The sequence below is a fragment of the Cavia porcellus genome, unplaced genomic scaffold, assembly GCF_034190915.1.
Source record: "Cavia porcellus strain 051 isolate PalLab524CR breed Dunkin Hartley unplaced genomic scaffold, mCavPor4.1 scaffold_49, whole genome shotgun sequence".
NCBI lineage: Eukaryota > Metazoa > Chordata > Mammalia > Rodentia > Caviidae > Cavia > Cavia porcellus.
In genome coordinates, this window is record NW_026947532.1 from 4,942,035 (window position 1) to 4,956,121 (window position 14,087).

General features: G+C 59.8%; 1 protein-coding gene across 5 annotated transcripts in view; it reads right to left on the reverse strand.

The window, feature by feature from the left end:
• Positions 1 to 14,087, reverse strand: part of Usp20 (ubiquitin specific peptidase 20) — a 35,613-nt gene that overhangs the window by 4,769 nt on the left and 16,757 nt on the right. For 4 of the 5 annotated variants that reach the window (XM_063244216.1, XM_063244217.1, XM_005003955.3 and 1 more), the window contains exons 2-17: positions 11,546 to 11,651; positions 10,258 to 10,354; positions 8,833 to 8,886; positions 8,042 to 8,104; positions 7,790 to 7,918; positions 7,058 to 7,154; positions 6,754 to 6,823; positions 6,173 to 6,286; positions 4,881 to 4,959; positions 3,033 to 3,441; positions 2,809 to 2,949; positions 2,611 to 2,720; positions 2,347 to 2,519; positions 1,987 to 2,081; positions 172 to 205; positions 18 to 63 (exon numbers count right to left, since the gene is read on the reverse strand). In XM_063244216.1, coding sequence (XP_063100286.1) covers positions 18 to 63; positions 172 to 205; positions 1,987 to 2,081; positions 2,347 to 2,519; positions 2,611 to 2,720; positions 2,809 to 2,949; positions 3,033 to 3,441; positions 4,881 to 4,959; positions 6,173 to 6,286; positions 6,754 to 6,823; positions 7,058 to 7,154; positions 7,790 to 7,918; positions 8,042 to 8,104; positions 8,833 to 8,886; positions 10,258 to 10,338 — 1,695 coding nt within the window. In that variant the 5' untranslated portion in view covers positions 10,339 to 10,354; positions 11,546 to 11,651. Of the gene's footprint in view, positions 1 to 17; positions 64 to 171; positions 206 to 1,986; positions 2,082 to 2,346; positions 2,520 to 2,610; positions 2,721 to 2,808; positions 2,950 to 3,032; positions 3,442 to 4,880; positions 4,960 to 6,172; positions 6,287 to 6,753; positions 6,824 to 7,057; positions 7,155 to 7,789; positions 7,919 to 8,041; positions 8,105 to 8,832; positions 8,887 to 10,257; positions 10,355 to 10,902; positions 11,211 to 11,545; positions 11,652 to 14,087 lie in introns of those variants that run through there. The other variant, XM_063244218.1, reaches the window with a different exon arrangement.

Below are 14,087 nucleotides of genomic sequence, written 5' to 3' on the forward strand. Positions count from 1 at the left end.
GAGCCGTGGGTACTCACCTCAGGCAGCCGCAGGACCTTGCAGTACTTCACACCGTTCCGCAGCCTGGGGACACAGAGCCCGAGTCAGCGTCCCCTGAGACCCTGGGACACATTGGGACAAGGCGATGACCCTGAAGGGACCCTGGGCAGGGCCCCCACAACAGACACTCACTTCTTACACCGCTCACAGCTGTACATGTTGTCACCTGCACAGAGGACAGAGAGGAGGGTCAGCAGGGCAGGACACAGGAGAGAAAGCACATGCAAGGATCCAGGCAGAAAACGCCAGCGAGTGGGCGTGGGGTGCACACCTGTCATCCCAGCCCTGGGGAGGCTGAGGCAGGAGGGTTCTGAATCAAGGGGCCCAGCCTGGGTCACTTCTTAGTGAGACTCCATCTCAACACAAAAACTCCAAAAAGGGCCGGGGAGGCACCTCCACTTGAAAGCCTGAGTTCAAGCCCTGGCACCTCAAGAACCAAAACCTCACAGTGCCAAAGTGCCTCACGCCCACTAGGTCTGCTACTCTCCCAGCCAAGTGAGCAGCGCTGAGTGTGGGTGTGCAGACCGGAAGCGGGGCACTGCCAGAGGGGATGGGAAATGCACGGCCCTGGTGGCCATCAGCAGCGGCCCCTCGGTCAGGGCCAGACCCCCCCCCACCTGGCTGTGCTCCTGCTGGGTGTGAGCAGAGCATGGGAAGAACTTTCTGCGCAGGCTCGTAGTGGCCACTCTCCCAACAGCTCAGCATGGACACAACCCAAGTCCACCAAGGGACGGATGGGCACAGCGTGTGCAATCCGAAGTAGAGTACGACTCGGCCTTTAAAAACAGGGGCCGTTTACAACAGCCTGAGCCTGGGAGGGCCCTGAGGACGTCACCCAGACGTAGGAACAGCAGGGCAGACTATATAGGAGGCAGCTTCAGAGCAGGAGGCCAGGTCCCGAGAACATGGTGGTGGCCTCCACGGGCCATGGAAGGCAGACATTAGTTCATCTGGAGCAGAACTTGCTCTGCGAGCCGAATGCCCTTAATTCACTATGTAGCTCAGGCTGCCCTTGAACTCAAGTGCTCCTCCTGCCTCAGCCTCCAAAGTGCTGGGACAACAGGCATGTATTACCAGGCCTCCTTCAAAGTGAAGTTTTGTTTTTTTTTTTTTTTTGTCTTTGTGAGACAGAGTCTCACTGTGCAGTTCAGGCTGGCCTTGAGCTTACTTGGTAGCCCAGACTGGCCTCGAAGCTATCTTCCTGCCTCAGCCTCCAGAATGCTGGAGTTGCAGGTGTGGGCCACCACGCCCAGCCTCAGGATGAAAGTTAATGGATAAAGTTTTGCAGGGACAGTGTTCTACAAACAAGAGGCAGGGATTAGCTCAGCAGCGCAAACTCCTGCCTGGCAAGCCCAGGTCCTGAGTTCCATTGCTAGTACCCGAAAAAACCCAGAAAGTTCACAGATGGGTGTGATGGTTGCACAATAATGTAAGAGTGTGTAGTATTATTGAGTGGTATCCGTATTTTAACAATAACACCTAAGGGCCGGGGGTGTAGCTCAGTGGCACAAACAACTGCCTGGCAAGTACAAGGTCCTAAGTTCGATTTCTGGCACACACACTAAAAAATGTCCACCAAAAATGGCTATGACAGTAACTTTCTTTTGGGGGGAAGTGAGATCTGGAGACATGGTCTCACTAAGTAGCCCAGGCTGACTTCAAACTCATGGAAATCCTCCTGCCTCAGCCTCCCAAGCCCCCATGCCTGGTTTTATGACAGTAAATTCTGTTACTTAGATTTTGCCACAGTTAAAAATTGAAAAGGAGAGAAAAGTTTATTTCTCAAAGGTAAATAAAATGCTGAACAACCAAAAGGAAAAAAAAAAATCAAAGGAGAGGGATGGGGAGTTTTGAGGAAACCCTGTCAGCACATTTACCAAATACTCTTCAAACTCCTTAGTAACGAAGGGAGACTGAGGCCAAGTCCTTCCCCCAGCCCAGCCTCACCCTTCAGCTCGTCAGCAGCAAAAAAGGCAGCCAGGCAGTCCTCCAGGGTGACCACGGGCCCCCAAAACCAGCTGGGGGTGCAGGAGATCACGAACCTACAGGAAAGAGTATGGGGCTTGCACAGGGTGGGCCTGGCCCGAGCCCCAGACGTCCTGGGGGCAGGAGTCATCCCCAGCCCCTGGCCCTCGTCCACTGCTGGCCAGGGAGGTCCTTCTGGGATCATCTGCCCTCCACCTGCATCCATCACAGGTCCGGGGATCCCAAGAGGCCAGGGCAGCTCCCCTGCTGGTGATCCTGGCTCCCTCCTGCCCCTGCTGTCACCTCCCTGCAGGACAGTGTGTACACATGTCCCTGACGCACCGCCGGATGTACTCCACGATGAAGGCCAGCCAGCCCTGGGCCACGTAGCTGTCCCCACAGGTGCCCGGCTTGGCCGGCACGTTCTGGTAGATGGCCGAGTGCAGCTTGGCCAGGTCCTCCTTGCCAGGAATGGGCAGCGACAGGTCCTGGAAGGTCTCCACTGTGGTGGACACCTATGGGGCTGCAGGTCAGCGCCCCACACCCAAACCTGGCTGTCAGGGTGCTCCACCCTCCCACCCCGCAGAGTAGGACACGGCCACCCACCCGGTCACAGGTGAGGCACTGCACGAAGCTGAGGATGGAGCCGTTGAAGATGTCCGAGATGACACTGCGGTAGGACTGCTCCTTCCGCCGCCGGCTGCTGGAGACCTGAGCTGGGGGGAGCACAGGCCATGTGATGCCCCGCCGCTTACACTCGGGGTCACCCTGCACACCCCGGGTCCCCCGCCCTGTGCTCCGAACCTTTCTTGAGCATATAGGGTGGCCCAAGCCGTGCGGGGCTGGCACGCGGGGGGCTGCTGGGCAGCTTGGTGTGGCCCTCGTGGAGGTGGACGGGGCTGCAGGGGCGAGAGGGGCTGCGCATGTGGGCGTCGTTGTCGGGCTCTGGGGACAGAGAGGGGATGCTGCTGGGCTGGCGGCTGGGCCGCGGCCCCCCAAGCGTACCGCGGGGACCCCAGCTCCGCTACCTGGAGTCCGGCAGGGGCTGCAGGGCCTCGGGGACGGGGGCAGGGCCTCGGCAGGCCCCGTGTCCAACGCGGTGTCCACATCGGCGTCCTCGTCCACCTGCTCCGAGCCACCATGCTGCCGGCCCCAGGCGGCCCTGCGCTCTTTCAGCCGCTCCTTCTCCGAGATGGCACGGCCGGCCACCTCCGCCCCAACCCCGGCCTGCGTGTCCCCCTCACTGCGGTCGCTGCTGGAGTCGCAGGACAGGAACTCGTCCTCCTCCGAGGGGCTGCAGTCGCCCTCCCGCTTCTCGTCCGTGTCGCTGGAGTCCGAGTCCCGGGCCTCGGTCAGCGCTGCCGTGGCCGCTGTCCCCGGCTCCTTGAGCTCCTCGTGCAGCTGGTCCATGAGGCAGCGCAGGAACTCCTGGGTGTCCTGCGGGCACACGGCTGTGTGGGCTGTGCCCGGGGCACGCGCTCCGAGGGGCACCAAGTCAGCTCAGGGCACTGAAGGTGGCCCTGATGGGTCTCCTGAGCCTTGCTCCCTGGGCGCCGCCACGGAGAGGGACCCAGGACAGTCTCCCAGGCTAGGTCAGGGCCATCGGCCACCAGCCAGTGTCACAGAGCTGGGCACACGGAGGTGTCCCTCTAAGAAACAGCGTGCAGCCAGCAGTTCTGGCTCTGCCTTTAACAGCTTCAGGGAGCCCCAGCCGAGGCCCAGTGTGCTGGTGATCCCAGCACTTCAGGACATCAAAGCAGGAGGATTGAAAGTTTAAGCCCAGCCTGGGTAAGCTACCAAGACCCTGTCTCAAAATTTTAAATAAGAACTGGATCTGTAGCTCCATGTATAGGTCCTGGGTTTGAGCTAGGACCACACACACACAGCACTGTGCTCCTTCACTTCGAAGCTGGGACATGTCCTTTGCCCTGAGAGGCCACAGCCCTGTGTGTGTCAGAGAAAAGGAGGCTTCTCCTGGAGCCGGGTGATGTCCCCCAGCCAGGGGACAGCTCTGTCCCAAGTGCTGGGTGCCGGACCCTCGCTCTGTACCCTGACACAGGGTGACACCAGGGTCCCCTTCGTGTGGGCAGCGGGTGCTGTCACTCTCCTGCTGCACGGGCTCCACCGACACTCGGCCACGAGACTGTGTGGGCCGCTGGGCTGGCTGAGGTCCCTGCCACTGTCCCTGGTCTTGCCATGTGTGTGCTGGTGGGCACGCAGGGCTGGGCTGAGTGCAGGGCCTTCGCACCGAGCTACAGCCCTGGTGCCGCTTTCATTTTTCATCTTGAGGCGGGTTTTGCTAAGTCACTGGGTTACCCAGGTTAAGCTCAAACTTTTGATCCTCCTGCCTCAGCCTCCCAGAGTGCTGGGCTGACAGGCATGGACCCACATGCCCAACTACGCCCCGTGACTTTATAAATTAGAAAGATCTGACTTTTTTTTGAGATGAGGTCTCACTATGAGGTTCACACTGAGCTGGAACTTACTCTGTAGCCCAAAGTGGCCCCATACTCGTGGAGCCCAGGCTGGCCTCGAACTCACAGCAGTCCTCCTGCCTCAGCCTCCCCAATGCTGAGATGACAAGCGTGTGCCACCATGCCTGGCCTGTGTGGCTGCTATAAGGAGCTCTCCCAAACTAAAAACTGATTGTAATTCACATTTTTAGTTACTAGAATTGAGATCCTGCCATGGCTTGGTACCAAGGCTGTGAGCGGGCGCCTAGGCCCAGCTGCCCCAACTCATTCCCTGCACAGCTTGCTGCGGGGCTGTGCCCCCGTCCCAGTGCACACTGGTCTCACCTAGAGACAGGCCCCACCCTCAGCCCCCGCCTGGCACTAGGCCTCCTGCTGTGGCCCTGCCCGGAGCTCATGGCCTACCTGCTGGGCATAGCCACGGAACATGGGGTTCACCAGCTTGATCCCGTGAGACAGGCTGGTGGGGATCACGTAGCTCGGCCTGTGGGGAGAGGTGACCCCTCAGCTCAGCCCCGGTGCCCAGCCTCGAGCTGTGTAAGGTTGGGGTGCAGGTGGCCACAGGGCCGAATCAGATCAGCTGTGGGGACCAACCCAGCCAGGAACCCCAGTGAGTCACACACATGGCCACATAGCCAGGAAGGAGGCAATGGAGCTCCCCTCTCCTCTCTGTAAAACGTTTCCTGTGGTTCCCATTTCAAGAGTGATGCAGGTCCATTGTTTAAAATCTAAAAGTTTGCCAGGCTTGATGGCACCTGCCTGTAATCCCAGCACTGGGGAGGCTGAAGCAGGAGGATCACTGTGAGTTCGGGGCCAGCCTGTGCTCTGTAGCGAGGCCCTGTCTCAAAAAACAAAACAAAAACCTAGAAGTTCCTAAAATCCAGAATTTTCTGCACAAGTACAAATCCTGGTCCCCATCTACTGGATGGTATTGTTCCTTTCTGTGCTGCTGGGGAGGAACCAGGGCCTCACGCATCCTGGGCAAGTGCTTTCCACTGAGTGACACTCCTGGGCCTGTTTTTATCTTAACTCAAGACAGGGTCTCCTGAGCTGCTCAGGGTGGCCTTGAATTTGCAACCACCCTGCCTCAGCCTCCTGTGTGCTCCTCTTGTGCTCCTCCCACCGGTCACCATTCCTGAAGGCAGGACTGACCCAGGCTTGTGCTCTTTCACCCTCTATGTCCTGAGCCACAAGTCCTGGGCCAGTGGCTCCCGCCCTCTGTGTGACTGCAGCTGTGGCCGAGGCCAGGCCTGACCCGACTTTCTGGAAAGTGGCTGCCACCTGGGCTCAACCCAGGGCCAAATCCTAGATCCTCTGCACAAGCCGGTAACAGTGAGCAAGAGAACTTTTTAAAAAAAACTTTTACAATGTTTTCTTTTGTTTCCTTTTGTTTTGTTTTGTTTTGTTTTGTGACAGTCTTGATTTGAATTCTAGACGCACAGGCTGAACTCAAACGCATGGTAATCCTGCCTCAGCCTCCTGAGTGCAGGGATGACAGGCGTGCCCCACCATGCCCAGCCACGAACAAGACACTTAAAGCCCTGCTGCCTGCGCCTGAGTCCCCTGTGCAAGGCAGGGTGGATGTGAGCCACACACATGGGCCCAGGGGCCGCTCTGCTGACCGCAGGAAGTGCTGACTCGGTGACAAAGGCCTGGCCCCTCCTCCCAGGGCCCCAATTCTGGCCCCAGGGGCTCACCGCTTCTTGTGCCAGACCTCCGAGACCAATTTCTGGTAGCTTTTGCACAGGGCTGGCTTCTTGTCTGTGCGCACCAGGCCGCCACACTCCAGGAAGAACTGGGTCAGTGGGGGGCTGGGTGGGAGGAAGTAGGGGACACGGCCCGGTCAGGAGGAGTGAAGCTCGGGCCCTGCGCCCGGAGAGGCCTGCAGGACTGCAGCCCCTGCCCACAGTGGGCCCAGGCTCAGGCTCTACACTCAAACAGGAGCTGCACAGCGGCCAAGTGGCTGCCCCGGCAACAACCCAGCTGCCTGGTGCCATGCAGCCAGGGAAGCCAGTGACTACAGGCCCATATGCATGCAACAGGCAGACCCGGGGGACGGGGCAGGAGACAGCTACCTGCAGGCCAAGGAGAGAGAGACCCGCTGGTCTCAACACCCTGGCCTTAGCTTCCTGGCTGCCTGGGGAGGTTGGGGTGGGGGCAGGGGATGGGACTCCCGGGCTATGTGGCCGTCTCCCTCTTCCACATCAGCATCCAGAACCCTGCCACCTCTGGTCCCCTCTGAGAGCCATCCCCACCCCGGCTGGGCCAAGGCGCCTACCAGTTAGACAACGCCTGCAGTGCGGCATTCATGTAGCAGGAGTTGCCTAGGTTCTTCATGCCCGTGAGACCTGGGAGGTGACACGTGGGGCGGTGACGGCCCGGTCCAGCGAGGGGACCTCACGCACCTCACCTAGCAGCTGGGCCCTGCCCACCCCTGCCATCTCCCAACACCGGGTGCCGCCTGCCCTGACAGCCACACGAGGCCACATGCAGACAGCTGGGCCTCCGGGACCGCGTGAGAGGCCACCCAGGGTGGGCTCCCCCCAGCTGCCCTCCCAGGCCGCCATGCTGGGGACCGTTACCTCGAGGTTTCAGGTCATCGTCCTCTGACTCTGACTCCCCTTCATCAGCTACAGCAATGGGCACGGCTCTCAAGGGGTGGGAGGGCGGCGGGCAGCCCTGTGATAGAGACCCAGGGTCAGGAACAGGGTGCCAAGCCCTTGACCCCATCCCAAAGTGTGGCAGAGCCAGGGGGAAGGGCGGGTATGGCGGGGACCCCTGCCTGGTCCCCTTCTTTGCAACAATGAATGATTTGGATGACTTGGAATCCACCTGGGCGGACACAGACAACTAAAGACAGGTGGTGGCCTCGGCCCTGAGAACCGTTAACTGGGTCTCTGTCCATCTGTCCAATCATCCATCCAATTCCTCTGTCTGTTGCCTTTGGCGGCTCACGCACGCCCAGAGCCGCCAGGCTGTGTACTCTCCGTGGGGGACACAGTAGCCCAGCCCACATGCACTGGACCAGAGGGACTGCGTGCTGTCACGTGGCCCTGGGGACCTGGGTGGTCCCCCCTACCCAGAGGGACACAGCAGTGACTGCTTGTGATGCTCTCAGATCTGGAGCTGCCAGCAGCTGCCTGGCTCCTGGGCCCCTCTGCCTTGTCCCCAGCATCCTGGGCCTCTGGGTCATGCAGTTGTGGGCACATGGGGGGTTCAGTGAGCTGGCCCCCGACAGCTCCTGGCTCACAGCAGACTATCCCCACGGCACTGACACACAGGTCACAGTGTCCTCATCCCCAGCCCCATGGTACCTGCTCGGGGAACCGCAGCGGGGCGCCAGGCGGGGCGGCCAGCCGCTGCTTCAGGAAGACCTCACGCTCACACGCGTAGCACCACACACGGAAGGTGGTCAGGTTCACTGTCAAGTTGTGCTGCTTGGCCTGCGGGCGAGCAAGGGGCGGGGTGAGGCCAGGGTGCCCCTCCCGGGGCCGCCCCTGCCTCTACCCAAGTTGTCACCACCGGGCTCTGCTGCCACCATGGCTGTGCCCGCGCCCCGCACCCACCTGCGCGTGGAGGGTGCTGTGGTCCTCAAAGGACTCTCCACAGCCGACATAGGGACAGGACACCTGCAGGGAGGGCACGGCTGTGAGTCTGGATTCTGACTCCGTCCCAGCCAGGCCGGCCCCAGCCTCCCCCAGCCCAGGCTGTCCCTCCACGCAGCCTCATGTCCTGCTGGGGGGCTGCTCAGACCCAAACCTCAGCACCCCGGGGTCGAAGCCGTTTTACACCAGTGGATGCTGGGTGGGGGGGCCAAGCCCCCATCTCTGCCACTTTGCCCCCCTCCTGGGCCCGGCCGAGGGCGCATAGGGTCCTCCCCTGTGGACAGCAAGCTCTGGGGTGAGGGTCGGGGTGGGGTCCCCTGCTCATCCTCGCCTGGCCCTCCTGACTGTGGGTGTCCCGAGGTGGAAGCACCCCACCTGTCCTCCATGCCCCCTCAGCTGTGTGCAGCCACATTCCCGGTCCCAGGTACTCTGAGCATGGCTCCGTCTCCCGGTGGGCACACAGTGTAGTGTTTTGTGGGCTTTTTCTTTTTTCTTTTTTTTTTTTTTTGTCTTTTTGAGACAGGGTCTCACTCTGCAGTCCCGGCTGGCCTTGGGCTCACTTTGTAGCCCAGGCTGGTCTCAAACTCACAACAACCCTCCTGCCTCAGCCTCCTGAGTGCTGGGATGACAACAGTGTCCCCTACCCTCTTAGTTTTCTTAGGGAGCCAGAGCTGTGCTTGGGGCATCCCCTGGAGGGCCAAGCACCCCCAGTGCAGCCCCCGTCCCCTCCCGCCCCTGCACCCTGTCCTCACCTGCAGACAGGCCCACAGGTTGGGTCCTGAGACGCCGCATGCCTGGCAGGTACCCTGAGGGCAGAGAGAGTGAGAAGCTGCAGGGCTGAGCTCCGGACACCTAGCTCCCTGGGACTGGCCCTGGCCAGCACTGCCAGGCCACTGCCTGTCACTGTCAGTCTTCTCACCATGTGCTTATAAAATATTTTCAAATAAAACCGCTGATGGCTGCACTAGACTGACCCCTTCTTCTCCTGTCATCCGCTCTCCTTCCTGCACTGCACTTGTTATCTGACCCTCCCTCCTCATTCTGCTCTAGTCAGTGAGATAATGGGGAAAGACATACAGGCCTCCTCTGAGCCACGTGCTACCTTTGTTCCTCCTTCTCTTACCACAGGGTGAAATTCAGATGTGACGGCAGGAGCCAGGGCAATCACTTTGGACTCAAGAGTTAAAAGTCACATATCAAGAATGGCAAAGTTGGGGCTGGGGATTTAGCTCAGCGGCATAAACGCCTGCCTTGCAAGCAGGCAGTCATGAGTTTGATCCCCGGTACCAATAAAAAGGAAAAAAAAAAAAAAAAAAAGAATGGCAAAGCCACCTTCCCGTGCCTATCCACCTCTAACAGCAACTTAAACTGTGCCCTTAATCACGTGCCCTGCACGTGGGACCCTGTCTTGTCAACCCTACCTCCCCATCCCCTTTCACAGATGAGCAGAGGTCACCAAAACAGGCCTCTTGGAGACAGAGCCAGGGGACCGGACCCTGCTGCAGCCACAACACAGAACCGCTGGCCTCTGCCATCCTCATGGAAAAAAGGGCGAAACAGGGCTCACTGAACCTCTTCACATTCACTTTTGTTAAGAAAACACAAAAGCAAGCAAAGCAGTGGCGACCTGAGTGGGGAGGGCTTCCAGAAGCCTCATGGAGACCAGAGAGGCTGCGTCTTAGTGGGAGGCACCAGGACCGAGCCCAAGACCTTGCACCGAGTTCCTGCGGCAGCCCTTCTTTGCTTCTTCCCAGTCGCCAAGCTGTTCAGGCTGAAACCCTCCTGCCTCAGCTCCTCAGAGCGCTGTGATCACGGGTGTGCACCAGCACACCAGGCCGTGTCGATTCATTCTTGAACTGTGTTCCTCTTCAGGAAGGTTCAGCATAGCACCCACAGCGCACGCCCAGAGGCCACACGCCCAGCGTGCCCCCACTCACAGCCTCTCCGCACTCACTCCAGGCCTGGCTGGCAAGCAAGCATCGTGCTTGTGTAAGCCCTGGTTCCACCCCCAGGCCCAGCGGTGGCCAGGCTGGGTGGCGCTGTAAGCCTGGGAGGGAGGCTGCCAGGCAGAGGCCAGCGTCCTGCGAACCCAGAGGCTGCACAGAGCCAGGAAAGAGGCCCAGCAGCCACACCCAGGAACAGGTGCCCCCAGCCCAGCCCGTCAGCATCACCCTCACCTTGGACTTGAGCAGCAGGTCCTCTTTGGTCACCTCCCCGATGGAGTCCAGGTGAGGGCAGAGGTCCCGGGAGTCCCCCATCGTGGCCTGCACTCACCTGCAGGAGGGAGACACAGCCGTGGGGTCAGCAGCCGCCAGCCAGAGGGCCTGGCTGGGGACCCAGGGCAGTCACCTAACACTCCAGGCTTTACACCTATGCTCTGAGGACAACTGTCCCCACGGTCACCAGGCCACACACAGGCAGAGTGCCTGGCACAGGCCCAGAGTATGCGGTTTCCCGTCTTGGAAAGGGACTCAGGAGTCCTGCCTGAGTGCAGGGCTGCCAACTGAGGGTCCCTCTGTGCAGTCCAGGCTGGCCTTGAACTGGCGACGATCCTCCTGCCTCAGCCTCTGGAGTGCTGGGATGATGGGCCCATGCTACTGTGCCCAGCACTCTTTGGGAAAGTGAACGCCTCCCTCGGGGAGTGTCTGAATGGTGGACATACCCAAGGTGCTAACACTGCACCAGCCCACGCATGTACTGCATGCACACCTACCCACCCACCCACACACCATACCCACTGCACCCGGAGCCTGCAGAACCAGGGAAACCTCACCAGCGTGGGGGCTGCACTGGCATCAGTGACAGCCCCACCATGGCCCTACCTTGGCAGGCAGCAGGGAGACTGCCACAGGGACCCCTGGGCTTTGCACCACTCCCTGTGGGTGTGTGCTCTCTCAGAAGGAAACACTTCAAAATCCGTGCTCCTGCTCCCCAGGATCTTAGCAAATTCAGCGGAGAATCTGACAGCAGATTCTGGCTCCAAACCACCACCAGGAGAGGAGCGGGAAGTGGAACCTGAAGGAGGTCCATGGGAGGGAGGCGAGGCCAGCTCCCAGCGGCCCTCCGCAGCACCGTGCCAGTAAGGCCTGAGCACCGGTGGCTGTGCTGAAGAGGCCAGGTGCTGGCCCTGCCCTGTTCCAGGACAATTCTTGGGCCAGTGTGATGGCGCACACCTGCGACCCCATCACTTGAGGCTGAGGCAGGAGGATCACTGAGTCCAACACCAGGCTGTGCTCACATATCGAGACTCTGCTTCAAAAACACTGAAAACATAAAGGTAGGAAAATCCTCCCTGTGGTGGCCGAGACCAGCCCCACCACCCATGCAGGGCTGATGAGTGGCTCTTCCTGTGGGAGCCCCGAGGACTGCAGTGGGGAGCCGAGGCCACATCCCCTGGCCCACTGTATCTCTGCCTCCTCTGCCCTCCTGCCTGGTACCCAACACACCCTCTGGCAGCAGACCCACCTCTGAGTCCACCAGGGGGCATGGGCGGCCAGCTGGGTCATGCTCTACAGGCAGCTGTGGTGGTGACAGTGTTGGTGACGCTGTGAGGGGAGGTCCTGGCAGGAACCTGTGGGAGGAACCAGAGTATTTCATGCTGTTTGTTTAAGACCAACTGGGGCTCGCTATGTCATCCAAGCTGGCTCTGAACTTGCTGTGTGGCCCAGGCTGGCCTCCAACTCCCAGCAGTTCTCCTGCCTCAGCCTCCCAGGTTCTGGGATGACAGCCCTGCACCACCCTACAGACAGTTTTATTTTAAAATTGTTCTCTGCACCAAGTGCCAGCCACGGTGGCCCAGAATCTTTCCCAGGCCCGGCAGGTACGTTTTCAGATCCTGGGACCTCCAGAGGCCCCACAGCCTGCAGGCACAGTGAACACACGGCCCTTGGGGTGTGCTGGGCACGGTACCTCTGGCTCCCCAGAGAGGATCCCCTTGGAGCCCCCAGGAGAGGGCCACGGCCTGCCTGGGCTGCCTCACCACTGCCCCAGGGGCGCCCTCAGTGCACCCAGGGGCCCAGGACCCCAGCCCACATCTCCAGTGGGCCCAGGGCTCATCGGCCCGCATCCCCTCCTTCCGGCCACCGCCTGAGGATGGTAGCTGGGACTGGGAGAGGGCGAAGCGCTGGGAGGCAGCATCTCAGAACGCAGTTACAGGACAATCGTGGGGTTCACATTCTAAATTCCAAAGCCTCCCCAGAGCTTTGGCTTTCTTATCACTGCTGCCTTGGTCCTGGGCTGTTTCTGGCCGTGGCATGGGTTTTCAGCATTTCTGGTCTGCACTGTCTCCTGGCTGGACGGCTGGGAGGGTGACGGTGACATGGCCACTCTGTTTTATTTTTCTTTGTTGACCACAGGCTCTGCATGGTCTAGGCTGATCTGGATTGCACTGTGTTGCAGTGATCCTCCTGCCTAGCCTCCCGAGTGTGGAGCTCACAGGAATGTGCCACCGTGCCCTCAGGCCCTTCTTCATCCACACAGCACTCCCACCCAGCGCCCGCAGCTTTGGGGTGCGGGCCCCCACATCCTCCCAAATCCCCATGTACAGACGGAGGAAGAGGCGCTGCTGAGATGTAATGGATTTAGTTGAGGCCACTTGGCCGCACTCGGTGACCGTGCCTGCGCAGCAGAGCCTCAGGCCGGGCTGGGCAGCCGTGTTCTCAGCACCCGGGAGGCTGAGGCAGGACAAGGCAGACCGGCTGAGAGTGCGAGGTCAATGTGGGCTACACAGTGAGACCCTGCCTCAAAAATGCTAAAGAATAAATAGAAAAATAAATAAGACGACTGGGGATTGGTGAACACCCTGGAAGGACCGGATAGTTGGGGGTTCAGCTCCGAGGCACAGCACCTGCCTGGCAAGCGAGCTAAATTCAATTCCCAGCACCAAAAAAAAAAAAAAAAAAGACAGTAAATATTTCAGGCTTTGTGGGCCGCACCGGGTACAGTCAGCCTTCTCTTCACTCCCTCAATCCTGCACAGATGACTCTGTCCCGGGCCTGGCAATGCCGGCCCGGCCGCCACCTGTCCTAAGGGCCCTCGCCGTGGGGCCTCTAAAAGCGCCCCAGGCCTGGCACCCCAAGCCCGGCTGCACGCGCACCTCCCACAGTCTCAGGGAGGTGGGAGGGACACTGGCGGCCCTGAGCAAGGCGCACTCTGTACTCCCCCCAGTTCCATTCATACCCAGAGCGCAGCTAGGATCGCAGGGAGCCGCCAGGAAAATCGTGCACAGCAGAGCTGGGTGAAGCCTCCCTGGGGATCAGCACCGAAGCTTCCCATTGCAATGGCAAAGGCTCGGGTATGCAGAGCAGGTGCTTTGGGAAGGTAGTGGGATCATGGAATGCTATGCTCACCAGGGGGTTCTTCAGACCTGAAGGTGCCTTGAAGAATTGGGGTGCAGCTGGGGACATGGCCTGAAAGGGTGGGGACCCTGTCCCCATCCCTCCCTCCTCTCTGCTCCCAGGCGGTCCTCCTGCACCAGGCCCTTCCACCACGCTGTCCCTGCCTTGGGGTGACCGACCATGGACCGAACCTCCCGAAGCTATGAGTCTGATAATCTCCTTTCTCTTTATTTCTCATTTATTTAATTTTTTTGAGACAGGGTCTCTCTATGCAGTCCAGGCTGGCCTTGAGCTCACTTTGTATCCCAGGCAGGTCTCGAACTCGCAACGATCCTCCTGCCTCAGCCTTCCGAGTGCTGGGATTACAGGTGTGAGCCACCATGCTGGGCTCTCCTCCGCCTTTAAAAGTGTGGGTGTCAGGGGTTTTGTTCCAGCCGTGGGAAGTGACTGATGTGTGGTGTAAGAAACTGGATCTGTGCCTGTTTCTCAGGTGAGACAGAGAAAGAGTAAGGACTGAGGTGTGTAACAGATGTTGGAAACGGGAAGAAAACCCAATGGGAAGGGGAAAAGTGAGGGAGGAGTGAAGGAAAGAAGGGAAAAGAAAAAACAGAAACAAAGCTTTTGTAAATAAGGAGGGCAAGAGGGGTTGAAGAGAGGGAAGGGGCCTGGGG